General features: G+C 34.3%; 1 protein-coding gene across 5 annotated transcripts in view; it reads right to left on the bottom strand.

Moving 5' to 3' along the window:
* Window positions 1–20,307, bottom strand: part of RABGAP1 (RAB GTPase activating protein 1) — a 198,137-nt gene that overhangs the window by 169,592 nt on the left and 8,238 nt on the right. For 4 of the 5 annotated variants that reach the window (XM_031954259.1, XM_031954261.1, XM_031954262.1 and 1 more), the window contains one exon: window positions 6,038–6,237. In XM_031954259.1, the coding sequence (XP_031810119.1) occupies window positions 6,038–6,187 (150 nt within the window). In that variant the 5' untranslated portion in view covers window positions 6,188–6,237. Of the gene's footprint in view, window positions 1–6,037; window positions 6,238–20,307 lie in introns of those variants that run through there. The other variant, XM_031954263.1, reaches the window with a different exon arrangement.

Below are 20,307 nucleotides of genomic sequence, written 5' to 3'. Positions count from 1 at the left end.
GAACAGGTTGGGAAATTATGATTTAGGCATTTCTAGGTGGGAGGAGATAAATTTTATTTTTGTTTCTTTTCTTTTTTTTTTTTTTTTCATAAAGTTTGGAGAATTCCCTTCCAACTAATTAATCCCTTTGTTTAACATCTCAAGTCAGAAAACTTAGGATGTTCTTAGTGTAGGGCATTAATATTCTTGAACAGACTTTAGTCTCCTAGGAATCACCAGCAGCTAGTAGCTAAATTTTAAGGGTCTTGACCATAAAGAGATCATTGAGATATTATTCTCTTAGATAGTTGCTTTTTTCATCCTCTTTTGAAAAAAATATCTCTATTTCTGATATGGGTTGGCAAAATGTCTTGCGAAAGAAGAGGTTATTAGTAATAACAATTCCTGAAACAGAAAACCCTTACTAGATTACATAGCCAGAACACTGAAGAGAGGGCAGAGACTGTCCTCTTAAGGAATGAATTCTGATGAATTAAACTAAATTTAAAATTCAATTGAATAGAACCATTCCAGATTTCAGAAAAATTTCTAAGCCCCCAAACATTTGCATAGATAGTAATTTAATTCTCATTGTAACCCTATGAAATAGAAAGAGAAAGAGGCCCTAGTACCATTGCCATGGTATTATATCTTGTCTCAAAAATAATAAAAACAAGCCAATAACTCTGATATATACAAAACATTGTTTTTATAAATAATCTTATGAAAATGGAGTATAAGTTTCATTAGCCTCATTTTGTAGATAAAGAAACTGGGGCTAGAGAAGTTGTAAATAACTCCTCCTGCTCAACATTTATTTAGTACTCTCAAGTGCCTTGCCTTCTTCACAACAATCATGGCCACAGCATATAAATGAAATAACTTCTTTTATGCATCTCTTTGCATCTTGTCTCTTAAAATTTCTGGTCCTGCTAAGAATAACAATGCTTCCATAATTATCACACTACTTATATATACAGAAAGTAAAAAGGGGAAAAACTTATATTGGGATTTGATTCAAACCCTAAAATGTGTAAAGTCCACTTTGTGCATGTTAAAGAAAAGGCAAATAGATCCATTCAAAAATATTTGGCTTTCACATAAAAAATTCCAAAAGTCTTGCCCACTTTCCTCCATTTTAACAAGTGTGAATACTGAGCTACTGCTTAAAATGTAAAATGTCAAAAAATATAATAATCATATAGTATGATCATCTCATTTCAAAGATGAAAAAAACAGAAACAGAGGAGGACACTTGCCTAAAATTCCCTAACTGTTAGCAGTGACTGAATTCTGATCTTTTGAACACTGGCCCTGGGCTCTTTACTCTAAAGGATTCTGCATCCCGAATAATCCAGAGAATACAAATGAATATCTCCTGTACGATGCCTCTCAGTGACAGTTATCAAAAGACTTTCTCAAGGTTATCTGTGACTCAACTAATTTTCCAACTCTTCCATATAGGTTCCTATATAAATTCTATTTATTTACTATATTATTATACTTATATCTATAAATAGAATATAATTCTATTTATTTCTATATAAATTCTATTTTATCTTATATGAAAACACTTGGGGAAGTACAATAGAATTTGTAGAATCAATTTGCTATTAAATGTATATAAGCCAGATTTCATAATGGAGTAAGAAAAGTTCCCTTAAGATTCATTAGTAACTAATTCACAGATTTAGATGACATTCCTATAAGCTTACCAACATATATTAACTCTCCCTCAAACACCTTAACTTCCTTAGTTCTTCTCACTTCCCATGACTTATTCCTCTCTACCCATCTCTGTCAAACACAAAGGGTTTAATCACTCACAAATGTACCACCCCCTTGTCCAATAATTCGTCTCTTTATCTGAACATAAGCTATTGGCTTTCTACTTCTCATTCTGCCCACACTGTGGTCTCTAATCCCAGGAGCCCTCACTTCTGTCCCAGGTCATATTCCCTGCATTTGGCACACTCTACTCTTTTCCCCATCTTGACCCTTTATTGAACCAATTCAACTCTAGACTATTTTCTTCCTTTGACTTTCTAGCTTCTTTATCATTTTGCTAATTATACCCTGCCAAGTACTTAAGTATCTTTGCATTACTCTCATTATTCTTACATATCAGCTGCTGAATGAAGATAGAGAAAACCAAGTAACCATTTTAACTAAGTGTACTACAAATTTATGTTTTATAATCTCAATTGGGACCTCACTGCTGCTAGGCAACCCTATTATACTTCCTCAAAAACTCACTATTCCAACTCTCCACAGAAGCTCTTTCAAACTTTTTCATTCCTCCTCAAACCTCTTATGGTTCCTCTCCCTCTAACTCTCCCAGATGAGAACCTTGTCTCATATTTTCAAAAAAAGCTGAGACCATTTTTTTATGAGCCTCTTCTCTCTTTTTCATCTCCTATCACTTATATGCCTTTTGCCACTATTCCCTCATTTATCCTTATCTCATAAAAACTTATCCTTATCTCATAAGACAACCTTAGTAGTTGTTATCAAGGATAACTCCTTAAAGCTTCTTTAAATGAGAGTCATGCCCCCATATAGGGTCATAAAATTATGAATTATTATCATAAATGTCTGATTTGTATACTTATATCCTTGGGGTTGTGTAAAAATTTCTCAGTTAAAAAAAGTTCATGAATGGAAAAAGTTTAAGAAGCCTTCTTGTAGTGATCTCATCCCATCCAGACTCCTCTTAACAGATTTACTCCTATGTTATTCTTAGTCTTTCACTTATTTTTCAATCTGTCCTTGTATACTAGCTCCTTGCTTACTGTCTACAAACATGCCTTCCCTTCCAATGGGGAAGAAGGGAGGGAGGTGCTGGAAAGAAGGGAAGGAAGAAAAGAGAAATCCTCATTTGATCCTTCTATCCCTGCTACTGTCCTATATCTCTTTTGCTCTTTATAGCTAAATGTTTTGAAAGGATTGTGTGTAACATACTTTCTCTCCTTAATCCTTCACAATTCGGCTTCCAACCTAATTATTCTACTGAAACTATTCTCTCCTACATTACCAATGAAAGTGCAAGCCCAGTGGCCTTTTCTCAGTTTTCATCCTCCAAGATCTCTCTGAAACTTCTGACATTGCTGATCACTCTCTCCTCTCTTTTCTATCACCTTCTACTACTACTATTCCTTCTCAGTTTCCTTAATGGATCCTGATTCTGATCATACCATTTAACCATGGGTTAGAAACTCCAGAGGTTCTGTCCTGGGCTCTCTTCTACTTTCCTTCTTACTACTTCATTTGGTGATCTCATCAGCTTCTAAGGATTTAATTATCATCTTTATGATAACAATTCTCAAATCTATCTCCAATCTCTCCACTCCAACTATCTTTCCTGAACTAGATAATAAGCAAACATCTAAAATTCAACATATCCCAAAATGAACTCCTTATCTTTCCCTTTAAAGTCTTCTCAACTTCTGCTTTCCCTATTACTGTAAAAGTAATATCATACTCCCAGTATCTCAGGCTCACACCGAAATGACATCCTTGACCATCTCTCATATCCCATATCCAAGATGTTACCAAGGTCTGTTTATTTCACTACAACACTTTCTGAATATGCCCCTTTTTCTTCTCTGACAGTGCAGTCACTCTGATTCAGGTTCTCATCATCTCATGCCTAGACTACTACAAAAACCTGCTAGCAGGTAGATATCCCAACTTCAAGTTTTTCCTCCACTCCAATTTATTCACAAGTTAACCATCAAAATAATTTTCCTAAATGGTAGCTTTGACTATATCACTCCTTTATTCAATAAACTCTAGTGGCTCCCTGTTGAACTCAGGACTAAATACAAAATTCTCTGTATGATATTCAGTTTCATAACCTAACCCCCCCTTTTACCTTTTCAGACTTTTCATACCTTTCTCTTCACCATATACTCTTTAATCCAATAGATCTGGCCTCCTTGATAGGAGGCCTAGAACAAGATACTTCATTCTTTGAATGAAAGGCTTTGAACCTTTTTTTTTTCTGGCTCTCTCTAATGCCTGTAATGCTCTCCCTCCTATTCTTCCTTAATGGTTTTTTTTTTTAAGTTCCAATGAAAATCCTATTTTCTATAGGCAGTCTTTTCCCAACCCTTTTTAATTCTAGCTCCTTCCTTCCCTTAATTGTTTCTTGCACACAACTTATTTTGCACATTTGTTTATAGTCCTTCCCCATTAGCTTTTGAGTTTCTTGAGGGCAGAGACAGCCTTTGTCTATTTTTTGTTTCCCACTTAAGTGCCTCATATTAATTTATTTTTTATATATTTTATTTTATTCTGCCTTTTTATTATTAAAATTTTTTATTTACAAAGCATACGCATGGGTAATTTTTTCAACATTGACCCTTGCATAACCTTTTGTTCCAAAATTACCCCCCACTCCCTCCCCTAGCTGGCTGATACTGTTTCTTTATTACTATCTACAAAACGTTCCTTAGTTGTAAAAGGGCAAGAAATTAAAATGATTATATGTGATATAATAATAACAACAACATTTATATAATACTTGGACTGTTTTAAGTGCTTCACAAATATCTCACTGATCCTCTCACAACAACCCTGGGAGGCAAGTGTTACTATCATTCTCATTTTGTATTTGGAGAAACTGAGGAAAAGAGAGGTAAAGTAACTTGACTAAGGTTATATAATTAGTATTTGAGATCAGATTTAAACTCAGGTCTTCCTGATTCTAGGCCCAATATTCATTTGCCTGAATTTAATAAATTCAACTCAATAAGTTACTGTACTATTATGATTCTTAAAGAGAAACTTTCAAATCAAAGAAAAAAAGAGAAGTTATTTGGTATTTGAGAAGAAGCTCTTTTCTGATGGTGATAACAATGGCAAGATTTTTAAAATTATGATTTTTTTCTAAACATTCTAATAAAATCATAGCCTGGTACTATGGAAAAGCAGTTAACTGAGATCAGTGGACATATATTCTCCTGCCTGTGTTACTTATTAAGCTATGTAACTTGGGCAAATCACTTTCTGAGCCTCAGTTTCTTTATCTGTAACACAAGAAGTGGGACTTAAATGACATGTAAATTCCTTTCTAACTTTAATCATGAATGCAACATGGTATCACAACTCCAATTCCTTGTCACCCCAAGAAGCAAGATGGCAATGGTGTATAAGAAAAGTAAAGTTGTATAGCAATGGGAAAGTAAAAGAAAGTGGTAAAAAGGTCAAATATTTAAAGTTATTTTAGTAAATCTAAAACTTAATAAATGGCACTGTCCTTATATAAGATACATTAGGCCTTAAAGAAAACAAATACTTTCCTCCAAATCTTCTTCATACATTGCAGTACAGTATGACTCAGAGAGAATGCTGGATGTGGGATATGGAAGACCTAGATCAGGGGTCCTCAAATTTTTTAAATAGGGGGCCAGTTCACTGTCCCTTAGACTGTTGGAGGGCCGAACTATAGTAAAGACAAAAACTTTGTTTTGTGGGCCTTTAAATAAAGAAACTTCATAGCTCTGGGTGAGGGGGATAAACGTCTTCAACAGCTGCGTCTGGCTCGTGGGCTGTAGTTTGAGGATCCCTGACCTAGATTGTAGCATCTGTCCTTGACTGACCAGCTGGCTGACCTTCATAAGCTGTTAGCTTCTTGAGCTGAAGCTTCCTTGTGTAAAACTGATGTTGAGAGTAATATATAGAGGCAGGAGGAATAGTTTCTATTTAATTGTAAATAAAAATGGTAAATAAATGGTTTCTGAAGCAAATTACTGTTTAATCTGTAAAATACCGCATAAATGTGAGCTACTATCATTATAGGAGTCATAAAAATGCTAAGATAATACAAATGCTTATCTTGTAACAAGTGATTTTGATAAAGTTATGACTACTGCATAATTAAGCAGAAAATGATCAATAAGGAAGTCTTTAATCAAACAAAAATTCCATCAAATTCATTTAAGTGGAAAAGAAATTTACTGACAAGAAAAATCAATTCCAATGTTTTCAAGTCAAATGGCCATGAGTAAGTTTCACTTAGAGGAAAGCATAATAAACTTAGGGTCAGAATTCTTACCTTCAGTCCTGTTTTCTCATCATCGCTACCATTATTTGTAGATGGTGTTTCATCCCCTTGCCTGGAAACCAAGACAAAATCTTCACTGTTAAGAGTTGATACCGAGTCTGAGGAGACACTGATTTTCCCAACAGAGGCCTTGTCATCCATGACTCAAGAAGGAAGCTCAACTCATGAATGATTAAATATTTTAAAAACTCCTGAAAAACAAAAATCATAAAGATCTTTATAAAAAAAAGTCTACCAAAAATCTGCTGCCCCAAGAAGTCATCATTTAAAAGAAAAATAAAATTCTGACTGAATAACTAAACTGAGATCAATAAACAAGATGGCTAATTATTTTATTTAAATTTTATTTCATATTTAACATTCAAATTCCTTCTTATAACATTGCATTGAAATAAAAAGGGTCATAAAGAAATTCTTAAAATATATATCTTCTTTAAAAAAACAATTTTCCAGGATTATCACTGCTTAATTAGAATAATGAATTCAATATTCTAGGCAATGGGAAAAAATGTTATAGAGTGCCCCAATATTCTGGATTTCAAAAAAATGCACAATCCATTTGAAAAAGCTCTATCTACCTAGCTATAATTCATTGGATATAGGCTATAAATTCTATTTCCTGACTCTGTGCATAGTAAATCACAGAATTTAAACTTCTACTTCTTATTCAATATCAACAATATGTAAAGATAAAAACTCAGAAAGACTGAAGAGATGAAATCAACATAAATGACCAACCTTGATTTTAGAGAACTCAAGATGAAGCATGCTAACCACCTCCACATAAGAAAGGTGATGGACTCAAGGTGAAGAATAAGAAAGATATTTTTTGGACAGAATCACTATGGGAATTTGTTTTGCTTGTCAATGCATATTTAATGCAATGATTTTATTCTTTTTTTTCTGCCCAATAAAGGGGAAAAAATGAGATTCCTGTTAATTGAAACTAAAGTAAAATTTTAAAAATCTATTTCTTAATTTCTAAAAATGTCAAAGTTAATAAAAGTCACTAGATTTAAAACATAAACTCCATAAGTCCACAAGGTTCTCCATAGTCAAACTTAAGCCTGAAACAAGAAACTTATTACATTATTCTTTGAAATAAAAGAAATGGGAACTGAACCACAATTTTACCTTAAAACCAAAAGAGATAAATACAAAAAGAGATTACCTATATGTTTTTGAGCCTGGGGTTATTCTGATAAATAACAAGTTTATTCATAACATAAATTCCCAACCCATTAATTTCATTTAATTTAATTCAATATCGGATGTTTCAGAAAGAGAAAGCTTAGTATGGCATTAGAGAATATGGGTTCCAATACCAGCTCTGTCATTTGCTAGCTGTGTAGTCTCTAGAATGTTTTGTATTACTAAAATCCATGTTTTGTATTACTAAAATCCTATTTCAATGCTTCATTTTACCATGAAGATTCTTCTGAGGTTTTTCATTGAGCTTTGGTAAACCCTATGTCTATCTAGAAAGAATATGATCTTGAACCAAGCAAGAGGATGTGTCTTTTCTGAGGATAAGCCCAGCTACATTTGGAGGTGTTCCTTAGCAGAAAGTTATGAATCTTTATGGCTACTTCAGATCACGAAGTCCATTTCATAAAGTAGACCTATCTATAAAGGGAGTACCCACCTTTGTTGAAATGACTAATTTTAAGACATACTGAAATATACTTTGTGAAAACTTCTCAATCTGATTGTCGAGTCAGCAACCAATCAATCAAAAATGAATCAATAAGGGCCTACTAGATCAAGTCCTACACTAGGCACCGGGGCTACCAAAAATGTGATACTTTTGTGATCTATCATATTTTCAAATATGAAAGTCCTACACATCAAAGATATTACATTCCATGGGAAAGGGCTGGTACAAAAGCATAAATACAGGAGGCAGTATGTTGTATGTGAAAATTAGCAAGAAGGAAGGGGTACTGAATAACAAGACTGAAAAGGAGGCACAGGGCCAGCTTGTAAAGGGTTTTATAAGCCAAACAGATGAGATTATATTTGAACTCAGAGATAATTATTAAATTTGAACTCAGAGTAGGTGGAGCATTGGGCCTGGAGTCAGGAAGTCCCAAGTTCAAGATGGCCTCATATACTTGCTATTTGTTTAACCCTAGGCAAGTTGCTCAACTCAGTTTCTTTATCTGCAAAATGGGGATAATAATAGCTCCCATCTCGCCAGATTGTTATGAGGATCAAATGAGATAACATTTGAGTGCCTGATACATAGTAAGTGCTATATAAATGTTAGCTATTATTGTCATCATCATCATATAGGGAGCTATAAGAGCTTTTTGAAGAGGGCAGTAATATTATGATTTATAAGTTAAGATCACTTATTTGGAAGATAAATCGAAAAAGGAGGAGACAAATTGTTCAGTAGAACAATTAAAAGCAAATTAGGCAAAGAAAGCAATTAAAATATTGAAATTCTTTGACAGCTATTCTAGGACTAAGCATATTAACCAACAATATAAATCATAAAAAGAAATACCTAAATATTTATGACTTCACTTTAAAATTTTTTGATATCTTGTTTTTACATCACTTAAACTTCCCCTCTCTCTCACCCGTTTCCTAGAGAGTTATTCTGAATAATCAAGAATTTTTTAAAGGGAAAAGAAAAAAGAAACCAACAAGACTAGTATACATTGAAATAAAATCTGACAAACATGTGTAATGTTACACACTGTTGCTCTCTTTACCCCCTACAGATGAATTGGGAGAAGTTGGGACTCATGTCACATGAGATGAAGACACCATTATCCTTCTAGGCTCAATTTGTTACCTTGGCATCACCATGGTCTCCTCATTCCATGTATCAATCACTTGCCAAACACTGCTATTTCTATCTTTACCACACCTCTTACAACCACTTTTCTGTTCTGACACTGCTATCATCTTAGTAAGACCCTCATCACTTTTCACCTAGATTATCACAACACCCTCCTAATTGGTTCCCTTGCTTCAAGTCTTTCAACACTCCAATTAATTTCACACATTTCCCAAAGTCATTTTCTTTAAGCTGAAGACTGATCATGTCACCACTCCCCTATTCAACCAACTCCAGTGACTTCCTGTTGCCTCTAAAATAAAGTATAAATTTCCATCTTTAGCTTTTAAATCCCTTCACAGCTTCCCAGGACTGTTTTGGGGAAAGCACATTGTAAATCTCTTAATGCTTTAGAAATCTGAGTTGTATTCTAAAGTCAGTGTTCTAGAGCCCTTCCTACTGAATCTCAGTCATAAAAGAGGTAAGAGACCATCTGGCTCAAAGTCCTCTCTGAAAAGGAAGCTGTTCTATAACATCCCAGAGAATTGGTTATACAGTTTCTAACCAAAGACCTTCAGTAAGCAAGAATAATCCAAAATTTCTTCCACAAAGCCTATTCCACAGTCATATAGCTCTTACTGTTAGGACACAGATACAGACTGATCTTTCTGCAACTTCTACCCATTGTTTCAAGTTCACTCTGGAAGTTCAAGCAGAAAAAGTCTAATCCCTATTACAAATTATCCCTTCCCCATCTCCAGTGTCAGAAGCATGATCTGGAAAATGCATGTAAAATTTTTTTGCCCTGCCTTTGTACCAGAAAAGAAGTCTGATTTTTTTTCTTCTTCTTTTATGGGGTGTTTATAGACTTTACTGTAAAATTTGGGTTAAGTATTTTATGGTCATAGGCTATATGTAAATCAATGTTAAGTAAAAATACTAACCTTTGTGTCATATCTGCTGACTTTTGCATTTTTTCCCAAAATTTAATTTACTTATTTTAACTTTAAAAAAGAAATTGTGTACATTTATAATATTAAAAGATAAAATGTTGATATTATTCAATATATTTTATACATGTCTGAGATTCCAAACCTTTTCTGTATTATCTGTTAGCCTTAGCATGTCATGTGTAGTTTTTGCAAAATTTTCCATTTAACTTCTTATGCCCCCCCACGATATATTGAAACCATGATGGGAAAACTTATGATATGGAACAGGTAACATAAATATGTGGGGATAAATATTCTAAGTCTGTTGGAAGTAATACAGCATGGTATCCAGTTCTGTCCCCATTCTCAATATGCGCCTTTATTCCAACATTTCAATGTTCTTCTAAAAATGTAATGATCAGAACACAGGACTCCCAATGAGAGGTAGGGGAGAGAGGAAGGGACAGTGGAAAACAGCATGAGATTTAAAATGAGAAGATTTCATTTTGATCTGTTGACACTTACAAGGTACCTGTATAATTATGAAGATTATGTAACTTCTCTGCACCCCATTTTCCTCATCTAAAAAATGAAAGGATTAGGCTATGGTCCTTTTCAGTTCTAAATATATGAATCTCTACAGTTTGATCATGACACAGTATTGTATACTTCTGGGACTTAGTGGTTTCCCAAGTTAGCAGTTGAGAGAAATTTTAGTTTATGAATAAGAACAGATCTCAGGACAGGACTCCTTTACTGGGTTTTGCTCTTACTCACTTTAGTTTAATTTTCCAAATCTACCTGTTGTGATAACATAATATTAGTTGTCCAATATATGAAAAAAGTAAGACTGATGCGGGAAAGATTCCCATCTTTGATTCCCAACCCCCCAGTTAATGTAAATTACCCTTTGACTCACAAATCCTGGTCCCTTTGAATTCCAGTAGAAGATCTGGACCTGTCCCAGCCCCACCAGGATCTGAGCCAACTTTGGGGCTACACCCCAAAGCCCCTGGAGCTAAGTCTCTGACTTAAAAGGACCATACTGGGAACCCCTCTTTTCAGAGATTCCAAACATGATAGCCATGTGAGGACCCTCTGTCCACTGGACCCTCTGTCCAGTGCCCTCCTTGTCTCTGTCTTCTCCTATCTCCTACTCATAAACTCAATAATAAACCTCTTTTATCATTCTAGCTCTCTGGGCCAATAAATGCTTTTATTGGGAATTTGCGCTGCTACTAGACCTCAAATACCACCGTATTCTTGCGCCGAATCCAAGGGGGTTAGAGGGGAACTCTGTTTGACTCCCTGTACCCCAAACCTGCCACTAGACCTTAACTAAACCCTAATTTCATTTAGGTACCCCAAATCTAGACCTCAACACATGTGGTCTACACCTCAACAAGACCACAGAAAACTAAGGTGTGAAAATTTAGTTTTAAATAGGAATTCCTTAAAATGTATTCAAATATAAAGCAGGTAAGTTCTCTTTACTTCTATAATTCTAAAATTCTAAGAATAATTACTTTATAGCTAATCAAAGAGCTAAACTATCCTAGTGCTATGTCACTTTTCCCATAAAGCAAGAAAATATGGGTGGGCAGCTAGATAGAATGCCAAGTCTGGCATAAGGAAGACTCATCTTCTGGCCTCACTTACAAGCTGTGCTACCCATAGTAAGTCATTTAACCCCATTTGCTTCAGTTCCTCATCTGTAAAATGACCTGGAGAAGTAAATGGCATACCCCTCCAATATCTTTGCCAAGAAAACCGTAAATGACCTCAAAAAGAGTTGGACACAACTGAAAAATGACTAAACAACATAAAAAAAAAATGGAAATTTGAAGTAGATGCACTGAAATAAATAAAAGCAAGAAGAAATGAATGGAAAACAATCTATAGATATAATGCCTGGTATTTTAATGAACAACTGGTAACTAAACAATATTGGCTTCCTATATATGACTTAATTGAATCGGAAGAGATCTTGATACTAACAACTGAGTTGAATATAGTTGACATATGAATATAAGGCAGTGTTTTCTAATCAATATGTCAGGATAAACTGGTATTGTCTTCCGGTCATGGCAGGACTTGGAGGAAAGGGCAGTATGATGAATGTGTTCTTAATTTTTTTTCCCACCAAGTTTAGAATTGGGTCATAGCATTACCAAAATGCCTATGGTTTCCTTTGGCAGAGGTTTCCCTAATATTTTTTCTATGTTTACATCTTTTCTATTCAACCAAAAAAAAAATAAGTGCAGTTAAAATTACTTGTGTAATCTGGAGACATAAAAAGAAAGAAACCCTTTAAAATAAAAAGCGGGGAAAAAATCCTACCAAAATTCCACTAAAGCAGTTAACATATTTTCTGTCTCTGAAGCTTACATTACTTACAAAGTTTTTCCCTTGGATGGATGGGACAGTCTAAAAAACTTAATGGAAAACTTCCCCTTCTTTCATAAAATAAATTTCTTTCTACCACCACTATGAACAATGCATATAACTTCCTCTGAATCTGAGGGTTAGTTCCTTTGAATTCCTTGATGAAAGGAAGGTTTCATTTTATTTTGTTAACTCTCCAGCCAAATGCTTCTGTTTAAATACAGAACAAAAACTAGAGAGTTATCTTTATGAGCATAAGAAATCAATGGTTCAACTGAAAAATACAAGTTTATATGAAATTTAGCCATTCTGTTAGTGTTTTTGTTTACAAATATCTAATAATTTCATGTTTTATTACAACTATTAATCTTAAAACACATTCCAGTTTATGACATGCTTTCCTACTATAACCGTATAAGACCATTAGTACATCTTTTCTTATCTTCATTTCAGAAATGAAAAAACTGAGGCTAAGGGAGGTAAGAAGATCTATCTAAGATCATATTATGAAAAGGCAGGAGTACAGAGTTGAGGGTGGGGGAGAAAAACAAGTCTCAAACTTGGATCTTCTAACTTCCAAGTTTCTTATTAGATCTCTTGGGATTCTAAATTGAAGGATTACAAATCTGGGATCAGTTTGGTACATTATGCTGTTGTCTCTACCTTACACCTTTTTATTAGCAATATAATCTTAGGCAAGTCTTATTTATCTCCTTAGTCTCAGCTTTCCCATTTCTAAAATGAAGGTAAAAAGAGATGTGCTACCTATCTCTCATAGGGTTATAATATGAAAAGCCATGTCATGAACAGGCAGATGTTACAAGGTTAATAGTTTCAATGGAAATCCAAAGATGTCTGTAAATGAAAATATTAAGAGAGTGGCTAAACTTTACATAAACTCAATGTTTTTAGTTACTTTGTTGAACCACAGATTTCTTAGGGATTTACCAGAAGTAGAAAAGATTAAGGAGAGATGGTAAGAATGCACAAAAGGAGATACAAGAAAGATCTTACCATCCCTGATAACCATGATGGTATGATTACTGATCTAGTCAGATTATCATGGAGAATGAAATCAAATGTGTCTTCTGAAACCTTGCTAACAATGAGGCAAGTAGAAGTGATGGAATTCCAGCTGAGCTATTTAAAACTCTAAAAGTTGGTACAACAGTAGCCACTAGATTGGAAAAGACTAGTTCATGTCCTAATCCTAAAGAAGAATAATGCCAAGAAATGTTCAAATTATTGAACAGCTGCACTCATTTCACACACCAGTAAGATTATGCTTAAGCTTCTGAAAAATAGGCTTCAGCCACATAAGAACTCAGAATTATGAAAAGAACAAGCTGGTTTTCGAAAAGGAAGCAAGACTAGAGACCAAATTGCCAACATTTGCTGGATTGTGGAAAAAACAAAGGAGTTCCAGAAAAATGCCCTCTTCTGTTTCACTGAGTACACTAAAGGCTTTGACTGTGTGGATCACCACATAATTTTGCAGAAATTACTCCCAGAGATGGGAGTACCTGATCACATCTTATTTGTCAAGAGACTATTTGTCTCTTGAGGAATTTGCAGACCAATAAACAAGGACAATAAGCAACAGAACTGAACATGGAACAATTGTCTGGCTTAAGATTGGAAAAGTACAACAAAGTCGTATATTGTTATCTTATTTATTTAACTTACATACAGAGTACATCATAAAAAATGAATCAAAAGCTGGAATTAAGTTTGTCAACATGCAGATGATAGTATTATTTTGGCAGAAAATGAAGAATTAAAAAGCCTCTTGAAAGAAGATAGTGTAAATGCAGGTTAGAAGCTTAACATCAAAAGAAAACTAAGACCTTGGCAACTAGTCCCATTGCTTCCCAGTAAACAAAAGGAAAAGAAATGGAAGCATTGTCAGATTTTATATCTGTGAGTTCAAAGATCAAAACAGCTTGCAATCACAAAATTAAAAGACACTTACTCCTTGGAAGTAAAACTATGGTAATTCAGGACAACATACTAAAAAAACAGAGATATTACTTTTCTGATAAAGGTTTGTACAGTTAAAGAGATGGTTTTTCCAGAAGCAATATATGGTTGTGAAAGTTGCACTATTAGGAAAGCTAAGCACAATAGAATCAACACTTTCAAATTACTGTGATAGACAAGATGTTTGAAAGTCCTTTGCACAGAAGGAGATCAAATCAGTCAACACATACAAAAATCAAGTTCCTCATCGGAAAGTCAAATACTGAAGCTGAAGTTTACATACTTTGACTACATAATGAGAAGATGGAACTCACTGAAAAAGACTTTGATGTTGGAAAAGATTGTAGGTAAGAAGAAAAGGAGTTGGCAAAGGATAAGATCATGGAAAACAATCAGGGTGACTAAGTGGTGCACTAGATAGAGCACCAGCCCTTAAGTCAGGAGGACCCAAGTTCAAATTTGACCTCAGACACTTACCACTTCCTAGCTGTGTGACCCTGGGCAAGTCACTTGACTGCAATTATCTCAGAAAAAAAAAAAAGAAAGAAAAAATGATCATTAAAACAAAGAAATGAACTTGGACAGACTTCAAGAAATAGTGGAGAATAGAAAGACCTGGGCATGCTATGATCACTGAGTCATTGAGAATCAGAAACAACTGAATAACAAAAATATTTTTTCCATTCCATTGTGATACATATACATATATATGATGAGATCCTGGGTTAACTAGGTAGGGTTTTACACACACACACACACACACACACTCTGTATGCACAAGGCAAAAGTCTGACAAAAGTCTTTCCCCTATACCACAATGCTTCCCTTCTGTGTGCCTAAATTCAAAATTTGTTTTGAACAGTCCATCTTCAGTAAAACTAAAAAAAAAAAAATGTGTCTTAAGGGTACAAAAAGATTATTTTCTTAAATGAAAACTCTAAACTACAGGAAATATAAGTAAGACTCATCAAAAGCAAAAGATTCACTATCAAATAATAGGCTCTTTAAAAAGTTGACGTTTTTTGTCCTTTGTTCTCAAAAAGGACCAGTGACATCTGGAAAGTAATGTTTTACTTGCAAGTTAATTGGGTTTTAGTGAGGTAGGGCTAAGTTCTTTAGAATAAAACACAAAACTGCAGTTTCTAAACTTTAATCAACCCCCCCCCAAAAAAAAAAATTAACACATGAAAAGGTACCCAAATTCTGTGCACATTTATAATTGGATAGAATTCTATTAAAACATAGAAAAGATTGCAATAATTATGAGAAGATAAGACAGATAAATGAACCAGACAGTCTATGGTCCCTGTTAGCTCAAAACCTTATGATTTAATTCTCCACTGTCTAATTTGCCTCTCTACATGTGGTGAGCTACAGAAGGCTCCAAAGTACTACTTCCTGAATAGTAGAAACTGTAATGGATTCAACAGGACCTGGATTTCAGCACCTTGCCACCAACTTTATGATCTTCAAAAAAAAAAAAAAAAAAAAAAAAAAAAAAAAATTACACATATGTAAATATAATACAAGTGAGGGGAGAAATAAGAAATTGTTGGAATCTTTTACAAAGTGTTAAGACATTTCTTTACAAAATGTGAAGACATTGGAGTTGATTTGATCTGATTTTGGGCCAGAACTTGAAACAAGGTATTGGGTGGAACTGATTGAACAATGCTTGTGTTCACACCTTTAGAGAGCTCAAGTATCTAAGTACTCAATGGAGTTCACATGAGAGTTCCGGGCTAGTATGAGAGCTGAATTCACACCTCCCTTAGGACCAGAGAGCACTCTGGGAGATAACCTATAATCCCTGCCTCGAGAAGGCGGAGTTAACCTTTGGGAGATCACATAAATGACGGAAGCTCTTGGAGCGAAAGAGGAATTTCTCCAGAACATCAACAGGGCTCTGAGAAAGAACACTCTGGAAGAAAAGACTACTCGCCACAGACTGGAGATTGAGAAGCCACGAGTCGGAGCTGACTGGAGACTGAAGAAAGCAGAGGCAAGAGCCAAGGACAAAACTACAAGATCTCTTGGAGCCAAGCAGTGAGATAGGCCTCAACTAACCGGGCTAATTTTGTAAGGAGAAATAAACGTTTGCAATTTTTACCAGCTGGCTGTGATTTCAAAGTAATTATTTATTTCAACTAAGACTAAGGCTGGCCCCCAGGAAAACCACCAACAAGAAATGAAACAAAATGTTCTATGAATGTTTGAGAAAGGAAAAGCCACTAATAGCTGGAGAAATAGGTAAGAGTATGTGTGGGATAGCATCTGAGTAGATGCTCCAAACAAAATAATGATGTCTGACATTTAAATCTCCTCACAATCACACCAGTCTGACATTCAAATTTCCTCACAAGCACATCCCTTTTTTACTTTTTCAGTCTTCTTACACATTCCTCTCCTCTACCTCTGCTGTGATTCAGCCATACTGAACTATTCAATATTTTGCACACATAGAGATACAGATTGTTTTTAAGTTTTGATACTGCAGACTCCCTACCTGAAATTCATTATTTTTTCATCTCTACTTTTAAGCAGTAGTAGGAAACCCAGAAGAGCAGGGTAGCTTTGAAGATGACAGGTATATATTATATATTTAGGGAGAAAAACAAGTTGCTCATAATAAAGCTTTGTGGCTTTGTGACCTTCTTTTTGCTTCATGCATGGAAACTTCCCTCTTAGTGTTGGCCATAGCCAGAATTTAAAAACAGAAAAGAATGTAAGCTCCATGAGGGAAAGTGATGGTTTATTTTTGTTTCAGAATCCTTAGCATTTAGCATAGTGTTTATAATTGAATAGTTAATATTATGACTTTTTAAGTCTCTCAGCTTGAAAATTCTGCGATTTTCTACCACATTAAAAAAAACAATTATATTCTTAAGAGGGCTCTATCTAAATGGAAACAATTTAGTCATTTCATGGAATAATTTCTGTAGTATTGTGGGAAAAGCATGGGCCTCATTTCTACTAGGAAGAAGTATCAATGTGTTTAACATGATTTCTTCATTTGTCCAGTTAGAATTGTGAATCTATGAGAGCAACATGGAGCTGCTTATAAATTTTATTTAAAGATAGAAATTAATTATTTCCTTTTGCAGAGGAGGAAACAAACCCAGAGAGGCAGAAGTGACTTACCTATAGTAACATAGGAAGTAAGTAGCAAAATTGGGATTTGGACCCAGATGTTCTCACTTTAGAGACGTGTTATCATTGAAATGATACTAATAAATTCCTTTAGAATGCCTCTCCTTTAAAAGGGGAGGAACAGGTAAGAGGGAGAAAAATATGGAATGCAAAATCTTATAAAGATGAAATGTAGAAAACTTAATAGTATTTAATTTTATTCCAATTATGTATAAAAATAGCTTTTTACTATTAAGTGAAAAAAAAATTCCTTGCCTTTTACAGAAATATTCAAAGATTGTTTTTGTTTCCAACCAACAACAATTATTCTGTTCCCCTTGGATGAGACCATGCTTAGATCCTATTATGTTCAGCTCCAGGATACTACATATTAAATTTCTCTTTTACCTAAGTGGCTGAATGAAAATTAAAACAAATTAACCTGTGGCCAATACTTAAGAGAAATGAAATAATAATAAACATTATCTAGCTTAACCATGACCTCTGTTAATTTTCGGGATGCTGACTGAGGGCAAACCAAGAATAGTTGGCAGACGACTTTCTCTGAAGTATAGTGATATGAGCAAGGCTGGAATAACATTTTAAAGTGAGGGTGAATGAGCAGGTAGTCAAACAACATTAAGTGATCACTTGAAGCAGCAGAGATTTATAGGTCCTCTAACACAAAATGCAGTACTCCTCCTATATAATAGAATCATACTTAGACATATGGAGTGTAATACTAAAGGCAATGTTCCCAATGTACTTTGGGAAGGGTTCTTTTTTCAGGAATATGGATTTTTTTTTTTTAATATAACCATAGGATTTCAGAGTTTTTAGTTGTGTTCTCTATCTTATCCAATCAAACAACAAGCATTTATTAAGTACCTACTATGTGCTAGATATTAGAAAGGCAAAAAACTATCTGCTCTAAAGGAAGGCAATATAATGGGAGGATATAATATGTTCAAATTGTTACATATAACATGTTCAAATGAGATTTATACAGAATAATTTGGAGATTATCTCAGAGGAAAGTGTTACCATTATGTGGGACCTCAAAAAGCTTCTTGTCAAAGGAGGAGTTTTGGCTGAGACCTGAAAGAAACCAGAAGACAGAGAAGAGGGAGAAAATTCCAGAAGAGGGATAGCCAGTGAAAACAGAGATGAGAGATGGAGTGTTACATTTGAGAATAGCAAAGAGGCCAATGTCATTGGATTGGGAGAGTATGTGAAGAGGAGTAAGATATAGGTAAGTAAGATATAAGTAAGACTAGGGAGCCACCAGAATTCACTGAATAAAGATGGGGAATGACAGACTCAGGTTTTAATGATCTCCTTATTTTAAATTTGAGAAGTTAATTAATTGATTTGCTCAAGGCAAATGAGACTGTAACAGAACTAGGATTGGAATCCAGGTTTTCTAACTTGTCTTGAAAAATTGTTTAAGAGAGGATAAATAAAATAAATAAAAAGAAAGGAACTTTTTATAGGTTTTAAGGTCACTTGTCTGATATAATAAACAACAGCAGTTCACATTTTTCAACAACCCTATGAAGTAGGTAGCATAAATATTCAATTTTTAGATAAGGAAACAAGTTCAGGAGTATATGGCTAATAAATGTGAGTGGTAAGTTTCAAACCCAGATCTTGTAAGTTTTTTTTTCTTAAGCTCTAATTACTGAATACCTTGCAATAAAGTAGGAAAATGCATTATCATTATTCTTTTTCTTATCCTGAAAAGGCTAAATAGTCATAAGCAGAAATATGAATAAATTTAAACTTGCTATATCCTATTCTATTCATAGTCAGAAGTAGTATATAACAGGACTGAATCTAGGCAAAAGAGATTCGCTAATCTCTAATAGGCAGAAGTGTTAATATGCTTAACATGATTTCTTTTGCCCAATATAATTTAATTTAACCTGAGGTAAACTTGCTCCTTACAATCCTGGCTGCATTTTAAAATATTTTTTTCAAGGAAAAGAAATTTTGCATACCAGTACAGATCGTTTATTATTATAAAACCACCAGTTCTTACAGAGTTGTCAGAATTTGGAAATATAAGGTATAAATCATGGAAATAGCCACTCATGTTATATAAACCTCCAATCTTGGGTTATCTCCACTCTCTCCCTTTACTGTTCTTGTTTCCATGTTAGTGAACCATCTTCTAAGGACTGTCAAAGCTAATTCCTCTACTTGTCCATGATCCCATTGTTTCCTTATCTGGATGCTTCTTTTCTTTAATCTTTCACCACCTCCTCCAACTTCAATCTTTCTTTACCTACTCCATTTTCCCCTTATATCTAGAAACATGCCTCCCCTATGCCTTTACTAGCACCTACTATCAACATCCAGCTATTAGCAGAATTCCTTTAAAATCCACATATGTGTATATACATATGTTTTCTTTCAATTACATAAAAACTTTTTTTTTTTAACATTTCTTTTTTAAAAATTTTGAGTGCCAAATTCTTTCTCCCTACCACCTACCTTCTTCTTGAGAAGGCAATTTGATAACGATTAAATGTATGTGGTCATGCAAAACATTTTCAAAATAGTCACATTAGGAAAGAAAACATGGAATAGCAACAAAAAGGAAAAACAAAAAAAGTAATAAAGTATACATTCAACCTCCCTCATTTTCTCGGGAAATGGATAGCATTTTTCATCATAAGTCTTTCAAAACTGTCCTGGACTATATAATACAATCTTGGATTTTATGGGTGAGAATAGCTAAATCGTTCACAGCTAATCATCTTAAAATATTACTGTCATTCTGAACAATGTTCTCCCAGTTCTACTCGCTGTACTTTGCATCAGTTCATATAAATCTTTCCAAATTTTTTTCTGAAACCATCCTATTTCTTATAGCACCATTTCTAATAGTGCCATAGTATCATGCTACAAGCATAATATGTTCTAAAACAATCACATACCATAACTTGTTCAGCTATTCCCCAATTGATGGACATTCATTCAATTTCCAATTCTTTGCCACTACAAAAAGAGGTGCCATAAATATTTTCATACATACAGGT

Source organism: Sarcophilus harrisii, chromosome 2, assembly GCF_902635505.1.
Source record: "Sarcophilus harrisii chromosome 2, mSarHar1.11, whole genome shotgun sequence".
Lineage (NCBI taxonomy): Eukaryota > Metazoa > Chordata > Mammalia > Dasyuromorphia > Dasyuridae > Sarcophilus > Sarcophilus harrisii.
Note: the sequence above shows the minus strand (reverse complement) of the source record. Positions and strands in the feature narration are given on the sequence as shown.